At 36.9% G+C, this 14,625-nt stretch overlaps 1 protein-coding gene across 3 annotated transcripts; it reads right to left on the reverse strand.

Annotated features, from left to right (window-relative positions):
* Positions 1-216: 216 nt before the first annotated feature.
* Positions 217-14,400, reverse strand: LOC112512075 (uncharacterized protein At5g02240-like). 3 transcript variants are annotated; one of them, XM_025117874.1, is made up of 8 exons: positions 14,122-14,400; positions 11,339-11,610; positions 10,520-10,556; positions 10,340-10,437; positions 10,045-10,106; positions 2,611-2,734; positions 1,130-1,250; positions 217-632 (listed from the first exon to the last, which is right to left on the reverse strand). In XM_025117874.1, exons 1-7 carry the CDS (start codon positions 14,306-14,308, stop codon positions 1,131-1,133), a joined length of 900 nt encoding a protein of 299 aa, XP_024973642.1. In that variant the 5' UTR covers positions 14,309-14,400; the 3' UTR covers positions 217-632; position 1,130. The 3 variants fall into 3 exon arrangements, with proteins under 3 accessions (XP_024973642.1, XP_024973643.1, XP_024973641.1); XM_025117875.1 differs by lacking the exon at positions 217-632 and adding an exon at positions 918-979; XM_025117873.1 differs by lacking the exon at positions 217-632 and having other exon boundaries at positions 918-1,250.
* Between the last annotated feature and the right edge of the window lie 225 nt (positions 14,401-14,625).

Genomic DNA, 14,625 nt, shown 5'->3' on the forward strand with positions numbered 1-14,625 from the left:
TTTCGATAAACTCAGTGGTCATGACTGTTGTATAAGCTATAATCGAAACCTAAACTAATAAGATATTCCTCATCCCCAGGGATTCAACCAATACGCCACAAGGACTTAAAAATGTTTCAAGGGTCCTGATAGCATATCCTATAGGAATTTAGTTTACAGAAGTATACTATAAAACGTCATATCTAAAACCGATACAATAGGTTTATAGAATGTTTTTAGGCATTTCAAACAAGATTTTTACGACACTCTTAAGTCAACAATCGTATTAGGTATTACATAGGACACTTTTGATGAGTATCCTGTAAACTCATCTTTATATACGACACTTACGTTTATACAACACTTTTCAAATAGTGTCTATTATATTAAACACAACCTAAAAGAACTTCTTAAAACACCCTCTAAACTTGTTATCACACTTTCAGATACGACTTTATTTCTTTGGTCCTACAAAGCATCTTATTGGAATGCTTAGAAATTTCAGTCATCCTACAAACCTAATTAACGTTATCGTATTGCATTAAAAAACTGGAAGTGTATTACCTCATTTAAATGTTGTGCTAATATTGTATTCTACAAGTCCATAGATTAACGATAATACATGTCGATATTAGAAGGCGGCCATATGTATCCTGCAATATAAGCTTTAGAACATGGCCATATGCATCGATCATGCCACAATCTTACACTATAAGCTTTAGAACATGACCATATGTACCAGATGAATACAAATTTACATAATTCAGTAGAAATTGTACATGAACAGATATACAAGTAAATATATATTTACAAGTATACAAAAAGAAAAGATAATATAAAAGGATCTCGTTTTGCGCGTATGTTCTTGGACCGAAATTTTTAACTTTTGAGCAAATAAGTGCTAATAAATCGTGAGAAAATAATACAAGGATAGATAATAAATCCAACAAAACCCAATGATATCATCCAAAATATGAAATCCCGGGACACATGAAAACATCCGAAAAATAATACATCTCATCAGTATCTAAGCATCGACACTTGATCACAACTAAATATCAAACAATCCAGAACAATTTGGCAATTCTTATAATTGATTGAATATTCTTGTTGGAATAAATGGCAAGATATGTAGGTTAGGAATTTTTACCTTAAAACTGAGTAGTGACTTGGGAAAATAAGGCCTTGAAGTCGGTTGTTGGCGTTCCGGTTCCTTCAGGCTTGGAGGCAAGATCGAGTGCCTTGCATTTTGCCTCCTCAATTTGCAGTGCCTGATCGCAACAAAATTACTAGATGTCACAAAAATTTACAATCAGTTTGGAACTCTCCCAAACAAAAACACGCTCCTGCCATGTAAGAAAAACCCCCTACCAATCTATACAGATAGATTTAATCCACATAAATAGTTTTATCCATTCACGACTTGATGGAAAACCAACCAAACAGCCCCTAAATTTGTTTGGATAACCACGAATGTCCGGATCAGTTTGCATACCCCTCCACTCATCACATGGCGCCCTGAAGTTTTAGGGGGAGGCAACTCGAACCGCAACCACCAAGAGTGAACTCAAGGACTTACTGGTTAAGCTAAAATGATTAGCTATAATTTTCCTTGCTAAAAAGAGAAAGCGGGCTTAGGCCATGTGAGGGCAGCCATTAGACCTAGTCCTTGGCCCAAGCTAATCGGTCACTTATTTATCCAGTCCCAAGCTTTAACTGCCCGTGAGACACATGGCTACGGTCATCCCCATCTAATCTGTACTTGGATCTTAGGCAGGATGATCCCAACTGGACTTCTGGCCCAGGCATTCTACCCATCTCTATTAAATGGGGTTACTTGAAGAATAACCTTTTGAAACATCTCCACCTAATAGAAGAATGCCTCAAAATCTATCAGATGGTTATGCATTAGAAAAAATTGTCAGAAATTTACTCTCCTAAATAACCCCTCTATAATAGTACCTCCAATCCCCAAATTAATTACTAGAAACTTCAAAATTTGATATGAATTGTGTTGTGCTCATTAGAAAATGATTATAACAAGGACTAGTGCTAAAATGGTAAGAGATTAGAAGTTCAAGCTAAGGAAACAATGGCTATGGAGGAAAACCAATAGAAATTTTGCATTCTAGGGTACATGACTAACTCAGTTACTTAAAATACCCTTTGTACAATGACTACAGAGAGAGAAACTTTATGATTTGCATTACTGGTTTAGTCAAACAAATGATTTCAGTTAGATACTTTTCAGAGGAAAATATGCAGTTGGAATGGAACATTACAGAATGAAAACTGTAAATAGTAACTTCAAAAATCTACATCTAAATTGGGCAAATTGCATGAAAATTCAACATACATTGGTGTGCTTCCTATTTTTATGTAACGTATTTTCAAATACCTAGTTTACATCTGAAATACATGATAATGAAACGTACTTCGGTCTGATTCCTATTTTGTTCGTTATTTGGTCAAAATGTTTAAGATATCACATCTGAGGTACCAAAATGAAGGTTTGAAGGTATGTTATGCAAAATAGGAATCAAACCATAATACTGTGCATTCTATATTGTTTTTGTTCTTCTGGGGGTGGTGGTGGGTGAAAGAGGCATTTTGCCACACAAATAGATATACCTGAATACAGACTTCAGCCACATCTGCTCTGGCAATGGTTTTAGTTTCAGTCTGAAGAAGTTCGTCATCTTTTCCAGTAAGCAACTCCCGGACGCCACCTTCCTTGTCTTGCAAACCCCCAGCCCTAAAGATGTAACTCACATGAGAATAAACATGTAACAAGATATTAATTGTGATGCAGTTTGCTTCATGTTAAACTTTCAACTGTTAATATACATGTCTTAACGGCAGTTTGGTTGGTTTTCCATTAAGTCCTGTAAGGATAAAGCTGTCTTTGTCAGTTAATATGTCTTTATAGATCGGGAAGATTTTTGTTTGGGAGGATTTTCTTTCATAGATGGAAGAGCATGTTAAAAATTTGGGAGGGGCGGCTATGGAAATAACTTGGCTTCCTGCATAAAGCTCCCCCTAGTAGTTTACTAAATAAGCCACTTTACATATCATTAAGCCACTACAAAATAGTCATATACAGTTGGCTGTTCTGTTGCCTCTGTGCTATTTCAACAATAGCAAGAACAATGTTTAAGCTTTCGCCCTATCAAATCCCAGATTCTTGGATTCACAAATCACAACCTCAAGTAAGATTTGAATAGGTTGGAACTAGCCAACTAAATGATGATTTTCTTGTTAAAGAGGGACATTCTTAAACATCATGAAAAAGGATTTGAGGTAGCATCATAAATCACATGAACTTCCCTATATAATTTATATCTTGATATTATGATAAACTGCAATTGAGCTGTAGTAACCATAAAATTTAATCTAGACATTATGCAATGAAACTAATCTCAAAATTCATAAATAGTACAATATTACGTAATATAGACTCCAGTTTCATCCTCTGTCGGCGTGGGGGATTATTTAAGCATATCCGCCCTAGGAACGGGTACCCATGACCGACCCTGACCCTAGAATTTGTTTCTCTACTTTCTATGTAGCTCTCAACATGGTTCAATGTCCACTCTGTGTTCTTGATAGCATTGAATTTTCATGTTTTACTTTGTGTTTATAGGCTCAAAATCCCTACTTTATATTTTAATAGGCCTAAATTATGTTTTTATAAGTCTAATCCAAGTTTTATGTTGATCAGGTCAAGAAACAAATGAGAAAACGCGAGGAAAAATGGTTATCGTGCTTAAGAGGGTTGCACGGTACACGTGGTCAAAGAAAGGCAAAACAGAGGAAAATGCTACCCTGACAGGCTACCTTGCCATGAAAGGGTCTCACATTGTGGTATGAACTTATGGTACACAAAATGATACCCAGACATGCTACCCTGCCATGCAAGGGTCGCACATTGTCATATGAACTTGCAGTACACAAAATGCTACCCTGACATGCAAGGGTTACATTTTTTCCTTGGAAGGACCAATTTTCGATTCTCGAGCAGTTTTTCCATTTTCTTGGTATAAATTGACTTGGAAACCGCCATTTGAGGGAGAGAAGACCTAGGGACGATTTCTAGAGCAAAGGAGAGGATTTTGGAAGCTTTTCAATCATTTTCTTGTTTAATTCCGTAACTAGTTTCTTCATTCCCAATAGTGTAGCCTTTGATTTTGATGCATTTGGTTTAGAGATTCCTATGTTAGATGTTTGAACAAGTTTATTTGCTTGAATCCCATATGAATGTCATTACCTTTTGGTTTACTAATTAACCTGATCAATTGATTCGTACCCATTTGAAGAGAAATCATTTAAAACCCTAAATCCGTAACTGATTGGGGATTTTGATAAAGTGACAAATGGTATGTTTGATTTCAATAAGGTTTTCGAACCTATGCCATGAACTCTTGCAATCAAAGCTTTAGTAAGCCGAGCTTGTGAGCTTATTGCTTTGAATTAGTGAATTTCTTAATTCGTTAATGCTAATCCACCTGGGGATTTAAGAGCTTGTTTAAACCCTCATTTGTTATTAAGATTTAACCAAAGAGCTTGTTTTGGTTAATGTCTATCTAAAGGAAAATCGAGGTTGTCATAACTTGTTGACAACTATGGCCTGTTTAGACTTGTCATGACATCTTTTACACGATAAGAATCAATGATAAACATTTTGCATCATATCAAGGGTGAAGCTATTGTTGGGCTTTTCAATTTTATTGTTGTTAGTCGTATGTTTAGTTTATTTAATCAAGTCCATCCTTGTTAGGACTAAAATAGTCCTAATTATTTGAAAGTTTTATAAAGTCCTTTTACTTGTATTGTATTGAAATATCTCGTATTTGGGCTTAAGGGCATTTGGCTTTACTTGTAAATGTCACCTATAAATAGGTGACATAGGCTTAGAATTTCAAGTTGTTCAATTCTGTATTCATCAGTCAGAGTCGTATAGTGTGAGAGAGAGCTTTGTAGTTTACTGCTTTGATGAATAAGATAATCGGCCGGTTCATCAAGTTCATGTTCTTCATCTCAATCTCTCAATCTTCATCTAATTCTTGATTTGTTGTTAGATCTGGGATCCACAATTGATCTCAGAGCAGTCATCCAAATCGATACGATCATTCTATCTACAGTTTTTTAAGTGAAATTTTCTGTTTTTGTTCAATGGAACAGTACTCACATGAACTCGACTTCATGTTCGACTGTTTTGTGCTAAAATGATTATATTAACCTTTGATTTCAATATTTTAATCGAATTCCTTCTATAGGATTTGGTTATTGGTGAATACAAACATTTTTCAATCATCAATTTTGGGGTTATTTGATAAATTTTGAAGATTTGATGATAGTTGGGTCGAATGCACTTCGATACTGTCAGATTCATCTTCATCGCTCGATGAATGTTCTTGATTAGCAATAAGGAGTTTTCATCGCCCAATAATGATCTGAAGCTAGTTTGAGCGATGAAAGTGTGTTTATCGGCCAAAATGAAATGTTGGTAACTTGGCCTTAGTGAACTGTGTTGAGCGATATCTTTGGGCTTGGATGTACTTTTGGCCAAGTGTTGAGCGATAACCTTAGTAATGGCTCAAAGCACTGCCCGATAAATCTTGCTCATCGTCCAAGTCATGAGCCTTCAAGATGCTATCCACTCAATGTTATGAGCGATAAAGGTCCTCATTGCCCAACATACCACGCGATGAAGAGTTTTTTGGTGGGCAATGATACCTCATCTTAACAGTTTTGCCTTGTTACTTGTCATGAGCGATAACGAGTTGCCTAATAACCCCCTCATCGGCCAAAGCTTCATGCGATGACCTCTTTCAGTTGAGCGATGAAAAGGAAGTTGATGTATATCCGCCTAAGGCATGAGCGATGACATTGCTCTCCACCCAAGGTGTTGGCAATATGCCAAGAGTTCATGGCCTTCTCCGCCTAAGGCATGGGAGATGAGATGTTTGACTTATGCTCATCACTCATCAAATGAGTACATGTTTAAACAACTCTTTGTGCTTAAAATGTGTGCTTAATGGATTTCTTTGCCCAGATCACCTTGTGCTTATTAATTAAGGTGATATTATATCATTATTTCCCTTTGAAGCATCAACAACAACATTGTCAATATTGACTTTTCAAGTCAAAGTTTGACTTTTGATCAACCAAATTGAGGTTGAAGTATAAAGTCGGATTTGGATGGATTTCAGAACTGTTTGATTGGTTTTGGTATTTGATTGGACTAGTCAGAGTTTGAGTATCTGCAATCGTTACTCAGGAGTTTTTCTACAAGAGGCTAGACCATTGAGTGCCTTCACTCATTTCTTTTGACCTGATCAATCAGAAGTCTTGAAGGTTTGCAATCAGTGTTCTGGAGATTCTGGAAATTATCAGATCTTTAAGTGTTCTCAGTCATTCTTCTAACCTGATCAATTAGAGGTTTGAAAGTCTACAATCATTGTTCTGATGTTATGGTAGTGATCTAGAGTTCTGATGCCTTTAATAACTCTTCTGGCTGGGAATTTTGAATCTGATTCTGGTTATTCAGTCTTTTGAAAGTTTGAAGGAAATCGGCTTATCTATATGGGTTGACTTGTTGTTCTTGAGGCTACGTGCTTAATGCTAATACTTCCTCCGGTTCTTAATGTCAATGGTGTTTGCTTTGGTATTTCAAGCAGATGCTGTTACCCCAATTTGTAAGCTTACCAAGATCAAGTTCTTAAGCTGAATGCTTATCAACTCGTGGTTCACTGAAAGATTCTTTGTCATAACACTGTTTGCACTGGAATGTCACGTAACTCACATTTATCTATCCCATAGTTGGATGAATCTATTGCTTCTGGGTTGGCAATGATTTTGCGGTTCAAGGTTGTTTTGAGTTGTTTGCAGTTATAGTTGTACTTTGTGCAATCAGTGGTGCTGAACTCACATTGAATCTTATCTTAAAGTTGAAACTTAAAGAGTAAGAGCTATATTCAAGGGGGAGCTTAAAGATTTTATCAATGCCGGGCACACCAAAGCTTTCTTAAAGAAAGCAGGAGGAAGAAGACCTGAAGGTTTCAAGAGATGCTTGTTTTATAAAACTTTGGGGGGAGATTGTTAGGACTAAAATAGTCCTAAGTATTTGAAAGTTTTATAAATTCCTTTTACTTGTATTGTATTGTAATATCTTGTATTTGAGCTTAAAGGTGCATGGCCCTTTACATGTAAATGTCACCTATAAATAGGTGACACAGGCTTAGAATTTCAAGTTGTTCAATTCTGTATTCATCAAACAGAGTCGTATAGTGTGAGAGAGAGCTTTGTAGTTTATTGCTTTGATGAATAAGATAATCGGCCGGTTCATCAAGTTCATGTTCTTCATCTCAATCTCTCAATCTTCATCTAATTCTTAATTTGCTATTAGATCTGGGATCCACAAACCCCCCTTTTAGTTGAAGTGTAGAAGCTGAATAATAGTCACGACTAATCCCTGTGGATTCGACCTGACTTACCACTAGAGATGGCCAAAAATCGGTCCCGGGCCAGGCCTTAACCGGTTACGGCCGGGCCTAATCGTGACAAAAACCGGCTATAACTGGTCCCTCTATAACCGGTCCCGGTTCCGGTCCCGGTCCCGACGAAAACCACTATAACCGGTCAAGCTTTCATATAACCGGTTAAGGTCGGCCGGTCCCGGTTCCGGTCCCATAACCGGTTACAGCCGGTCCTTTGAAATTTTTATTTTTATTTTTTTGGTAATTAATAAATTAAAAATATGTTATTAATATTTTCAAAATATGTTATTTTTAATATGTTTTATTATAAATATGTTTTATTATAAATACGTTTGTTATGTATTATATATATACGTTTAATTTTATAAACACGTTTTGTTATATACATAATACATTTAAGAATACACTTTAAAAATACGGTTTACTCAAATACACTTTAAAGTATCGGTTGTGTAGTCATTTGTCGGTTTAAATCGGCATCGTAGTTCCATATTTGACCTTGTGTGTCAAGTATCGGTTGGCTCGAACTCGAATCACCCGCCGACCGGTTCCCCGGGCACGTTTTTTCGGTGTGCCTCCTTAACGTAGAATTTCCTTCCGCCGTAAGGAGAGTTTGACACATTTTGCATTGTGCCTTTCGTTTCCCGGTCGTGAGAATCACCAAGTTGTAGTGATTCCAAATCTCGGACTTTCGTCCGTGTTCGGCGAGAACTTGGGCAATTTGTTCGTTTGAGGGTTGTTCACCGGCCATTTTGTAAATCGTAGGTAAAAGAGAGAAATAAACRAGAATTGTGAAGTGGAAACGAGAAATTAATACGTAACGAATTCAACAAATGAAGCGAAAAACCRAGAATTGAGAGCGTTTTTTGCGTTTTTGAAGATGAGAAGTGTTGGTAACTAASTAAGGAACTTYCATCTCTATTTATACATGTTTTGGTAGCTAAAAAGATGAAAAAAACGGTCATAACGGTAACTAACGGTAACTAACGGCTAGTTTGACTTTCTAACGGTAACTTTGACTTTTTCGTTGACCGGGCCGGGCCCATAACCGGTTGCGTAACCGGTTCCGGTCCAAAAAATCGTAAATTACCCTAACCGGTTCGTAACCGCCGGTCCTTAACCGGTTATGGCCGGTCCCGGTCGGTTACGGTTATGCGTCGGGCTCGGTTCCGGGCCTCCGTCGGTTACGGGCCGGGCCGGTTACAAATGGCCATCTCTACTTACCACTATGACAATTAATACTGTGATTTTGGGACAGTTGGAACTTATTATTTGTTGGTCTCGACAACCATGGGCGGACCTGGTGTGGTGGCATGGGTGGCACGTGCCACCGTATTATTTCGCGGCCGAAGGGTAAAAAATTTAGGTTTGTTAACGGTGCTACCGTATCGTTTAAGAAGGTGCTACCGTATTTCCCTGAAATCCAAATGGTGCAACTAAAACCCAAACAAAACAAAGCCCAAATAACCAAAACCATACTTTTTGTAATTATTTTTGGGTATATATTGACTGTTTTCAAAAGATGAAGACGCGTTGGGTACAAGTTTAGGAGTTGTTTATCGGTACTATAAAAACCATAATTTTTGTAATTATTTTTAGATGTATATTATACTATATTAATTATATGGTGCCACCGTTTGAAAAATTTTCTGGGTCCGTCCCTGTCGACAACCGTCTAATATGTCAACATAGTAGATTGATGTTGATTGGGTTCTATGTTAATGACATTATATTTGCTACTAATGATTGAAAGGCAACTTACCATCTGCAGTTAATTATTTGGTGGGACTTCAATTGAGGTAGCTCGGTTTAGCAAGGTAATCGCTAGTGCAAGAAAATTTGCATTCTTGATATTTTTTTGGAAGCTTATTAGTTGGACCACCTTTACACTCATTTCTACTTGACTACATAACTCCTCTTTCAGTCCGTAACACATTGATTAGTCCTTTTTCATTGTCAGAAGTTTGGTGACATTTAGATATTATCCATCTACTGTACTTCAGCATCAATCTTGTGGGTATGTTAACTATGCCAATTCACAAGGCTGAGATCTAATTCATTTGAGACATGTTGGTCATGCGTCATATCTATAATACAAGTAGAACATATAGAATTTTTGTTTTGTTTTGAAGTATATATTATTTTATATACGGCAAATCGAACTCACACACATGCCTCACCTTTGTTGGTCAGCTTGGAACCCTTGACCTTGAGAAAGATTGGTTTACCGGTTATAGCTGGGCCAAAGGCCTTGTCGTAGAATGCAAATAAAAGTTTGTTGGTAAACCTTTATTAATTAATTTGATATGCTTGAACTCTGATGATAAATATCACACTTCATAAACAACCTAGCAAGAACTGATTCATATTCAATTCTTCGACGAGAACTGAAGCCCCCAAAGCTGCCAGGCACAAGTAAACATGCTTTGTTCGGAATGCTTATTATCTCTTTCCGTGACCATAAATAGTTGTATTCTACAATAAATCTAAAATTTTACCATCGGAACACAAAATTTGAAAAATGGAATTTTTCTGGATCAATGAAAAAGAAATCTTGATGACTAACCTTATAATTGTGTATGGGATCCCAGAATCTGCTAGATACTGTTCAGCCTTTCTCTTCCAGACCTGCAAGAACCAATGACAGATAAACTCACTTGGGAGGACTTATAATGACAAATGACAAAATATTTATCATCCAAGTAATATGTCATTCACTTCAGACATTGCAAATATTTTAATAAACACAAATAGCTTATGCAAGAAGAGCTATTATATATGGACAACGATCACATTCAGATCATAAGACCACAAAAGCAGAACCGAAACTGTTTACTTGAGAAAGAAAAGATTAAACGAACCAGTATATTCCCGTTTCCCAAGCTGTTTAAGGGGTGGTTAATATTTGTTCCACCCATGGAGCCGACCAGAACAATTTGCTTCACTCCAGCAGCTTTAGCTGTAAGCAGTTGCGCCGAAATTAAATAAATTACGAAGCATAATATAATGTGGGGAACTAATATAAGTGGAATAAACCTTACCAGCATCTATTTGACTTTTCTGGCCTTCCCAGTCAACCTAAAACGTGTGTTCAAGTATCAAAATCAAGCAACCAGAAACAAAGTTCAAAAACCTTTTCGACTAAAAGGCAGTTTACCAACACAAACTGGTAAACGCTTATCGGGTAAGAGTCACCACCCTCACTTAGAGGCACTTTACCAAACACTTGCTGAGTATGCCCGTAAGTGCTTACCGGGTGTCACCTATCTTACCCGTAGGTGAAGGAGAAGACTATTAAGGGCTGTTTACCAAATACTTAACTGGTAAGCACTTACCTGCAAGAGGCATCACCCAAACTTACCTTTTCAGTTAACTTTCTCGGCCATCAAAATAGATTGTAAGCGTCTCTTACCTGGTAAGCGCTAACCAGGTAATAGTCTTCTCCCTCACTTACCGGGAAAGAACTACGGTTGTTGCCATGCCTCTTAACGGGAATGATTCTTGGTCTTTGCCATCCTCACCTGGTAAGGTCCCTTACATTGCTGGTAAAGATTCTCGGTAAAGTATGGTAATCGGCCCCTTACATTGCTGGATAAGATTCTCGGTCATCAAAAATAGCATGGTATAAGCGTCTCTTACCAACCACGTAAGAGTCACCACCCTCACTTACCAGGTAAGATTCCCGGTGAGCAAAATGGAAAAATAAGAATTGTTGGTAAAGACCATCATCTCTGACCGGGTATGCATCTCTTACCCAGTACGAGGCAATTGGTGTTTTGTTAGCCAGTAAGAGGCGGCAAGTGTTTAGTAACCACCCCTAAGAAACCACAATTTGAATGTAGAGAGTAAAAATATAATACTTGTTCAGGATATGATCCGTCTTCGAAATAGAATTCTGGCCTTCCACCTTTACTTGGATCAAAACCAGGTTTCATTTTAGGGACTGCACTTGTGAGAATTACAAGAGCATCTATGCCCTGAATAGCAGGAATAACACTTTCGACATTCGTTATATCGCCAATGAAAACGTCATCTGCTCCACCAATTTTCTCCTTACTCTCCTCAGTTCTAACCAAGCCTCTTGCAATATACTCTCCTGACCGCTCCTTCAGCTTCTTATAAACTATTTGACCTACCAAACAAAAGAACGATAAAATATACACAGCATCAAATAAGCAATCACTTCATTTTCAAGGAAACAAAGAGCAACACAGTAAGTTTGTTGTCTGCTTGTTTGTTTGTTTGCTGTTGCTTACTCCTAACACGTTTTCATATCTTAGCGTGGCCTCTTTTTTTTCAAGTTCTTATTTTCTTTCAATATAAAATTGAGCATTTTGTTTTTGCACACTTTGCACAAGTTAGATGGCTTCAGGGAAACAGTCGCTATCCTCCTCAAGTACATCCCATCCTCCCGAGACCCCACCTCCGGCTAGGATATATTGGGCTTGTTTGGTTTGGTTCGGTTTATAAGGACAATGACGTGCCCAATCTCTGTTTCTCCCATGGAGATTTATTTTATTGAAATCAGTTGGAGGAGAAAATATTGTTCACGATGGTTTCATTAAGGCAATTTTGAATTTGATACAACAAATCAACCAGATTTATAAGTGATCACATAGATTTATCTCATAAACATACACCAACACAAAAAGTGAGACAGCTTACCATGTAATCATCTAAAACAAAAACTATTAGCTTATTGTACCATTTTAGCATGATGTCGTGGTTCAACAGTTATAACCAATACTTTCTTCTTGAAAAGAGACACTTTTATGAGGTACGTACATCAACCACATGGTTCAGATTTATGGTTCACGATGAAATGCATGCGTAGGTCGATGTCGATCAACAATAAGATTGTACTATAGAGTCATTGGCCTAGCATAGAGACAGCCTTCCAGAATGTCGAGGGTTCAGAACTCGCCGAAGGTGAGGAGTGTGCGTTAGTATTTGCATATATAAATATGATATACTTCAAAAAGAGAATAAGATCGTCCATTTTTGACTTGTGTATACTCTTTTATCTTGAGAACTAAAAACACACTTGTGACAGAAAATGAGTAGGAAGTTAATCTAATCTTCTGGAAATAAATTAATCAACTGCATTAAGGCCTTGTTTGGTAACCATAAGCTAGTTCATCTTTAAGCTTATTGAAAAAACCCCGTTTGGTAAGCCATAAACTAGCTTATTGGCCGACAGTTGGGGCCTCTTCGTTAACAGCTTAACGAGCTTAATGAGAGACACAACTTATTTGGTCAGCTATTCATGATCATTTGGTACTCAAATTGGTAGTGGCTTAATGATATAGAAAGTGGCTTATTCGGTAACCTCCTAGGGGGAGCTTAATGCAGAAAGCCACGTTTTTTCCAAAACTATCCATCCTAATTAAAGAATACACACGCTCTTTCTATCTATGAAAAAACCCACCCAATCTATACGGACAGATTAATCCAAAAAGTAAATATAGAAATAGAATGTAAAGAAGCTTTATACCAATTTAAAATCTGAAAATACACGTTTGGATTTTAAACTCAAATGCAGATTTCTTCGCCTTTTTACTGTTGCTTTATTCCCCTGAGCCAAAAACCACACTAGAAAATTCCAAATAACTTCAGAAAGAACAGAATGACTACAATAACTTAAGTGAGAAAGCAACGCTTTGTTCCTGTGTGATTTACGTTACTCAAGATCTACACTGTCATACCTTCACCAGACATTTTCTATTAAAAAGGTTTTGATACCACAAGGGAGGGGCAAACTATCGCCACGACTAGAAGCAAGTGGATTCAAACTCAAAGGACCTGTTTACCAAAAGCTAACCAACCAAGTAAGCTCTTGCATGGTAGAGTGACCACCCTGACTTACCTTACAGCTAACAACATTTTCAACAGACTCTATAATTCCTCTAAAATGGAGAACTAAAAGTCAAAATCTCTAAAAGGACTTACATTTAACTCCAACTGGTTCTCTATTTTAGAGATTTTTTAACTTTCATCATATTGTTAAAATTTTCTACAAATTTATGATCTCAATACACTTTCCAGAAAGAATTTATATAAAATAATAATAATTTAAACTTATTGGTGGGAATGAATAAATAATTTAATTTATCTCTCTCCACATCAAGTTTTAAAGAATTCTCTAAAGCTAGAATATAGAACAATATAAAGAATTGGTTGGAGCAAAATAGAGAACAAAAGCCCAATTTTCTCTAATTTAGAGAATTTGTTGGAGATGTTCGAAGATTTTTGACCTAACATGGTAAATGCTAACCGGGTAAGAGTCACAGTCTCGGTCATTACATGCTTTTACCGGATAAGATCCTTTGCTCATCCAATATAGGAAGATAAGTGACCCTGGGTCGCCACTGGTCATGACATCCAAAAGGAAGTCCCACGGCTTTAAACCCTAAATACCTATTAAACTCAAACCCATAGCAAAGTTTCTCAATTCCATAGAGTGATAACAGGAAATCAGACATTTTCATCAAAATTTAGTCAATTTCCATAAGCTCGTGAGCTCAGAATATAAAAATTAACACTTTCTAAAACTTCTGATCTTAGACAAGATTAGAGAAGCAAAGATTTAAGCACATAATTGAAGTTAAAATAAGGAGGATAAGTAATAAAAAAAAAGTAATACCGGTTCTACCACCGGCTCCGGTAACGAGGACGGTGCTGCGGTTGGATTCCGCCATCGCAAAAACTGAGAATCTTCTCCTTGTGGTAGGTGGTTGAGGGTTTAATTTGAAAGAGATGGTCAATTGATGAGGGCATTGTGAAGAGGAGGTAGATGAGATTGGTAGAAGGACACGTGTCAGAGAAGCCATCAAGGAGTCGTTTCCAGAAGAATCCGCGAACCGAGCGTTTCTAGCAATTCAATCCCCGTTTTGAAGAGCAGTTGGATTTCGTTATCCACTACATTGATTGCATGCATCATATCTTGTAAAATTTATTAAAATGTAAATAAAAGAAAATTAAAATTCAGATATTATTCCAAATGAAGAATTATAAGATCAATTTAGGCAGGTTTGAGATTGATTATAAAAATAACTTATTAATTTATTCTGGTATATGATATCGGTAATAAGCACTTTTGAGTGATTGGATAAACAATTTATATTGGTGTCAAACCGGTAATAAAAAG

The sequence above is a fragment of the Cynara cardunculus genome (genome assembly GCF_001531365.2).
Source record: "Cynara cardunculus var. scolymus isolate 2C chromosome LG 5, CcrdV1, whole genome shotgun sequence".
Lineage (NCBI taxonomy): Eukaryota > Viridiplantae > Streptophyta > Magnoliopsida > Asterales > Asteraceae > Cynara > Cynara cardunculus.

Excerpts from the sequence above, each read along its gene's own strand:
- LOC112512075 (XM_025117874.1), bottom strand. The coding sequence starts at position 14,308 with ATGGCTTCTCTGACACGTGTCCTTCTACCAATCTCATCTACCTCCTCT. Across the intron at positions 2,735-10,044 it reads ATCCCATACACAATTATAAG|GGCTGGGGGTTTGCAAGACA; the intron begins GTTAGTCATCAA and ends TTACATCTTTAG. Across the intron at positions 1,251-2,610 it reads TGGCTGAAGTCTGTATTCAG|GCACTGCAAATTGAGGAGGC; the intron begins GTATATCTATTT and ends TGTTGCGATCAG.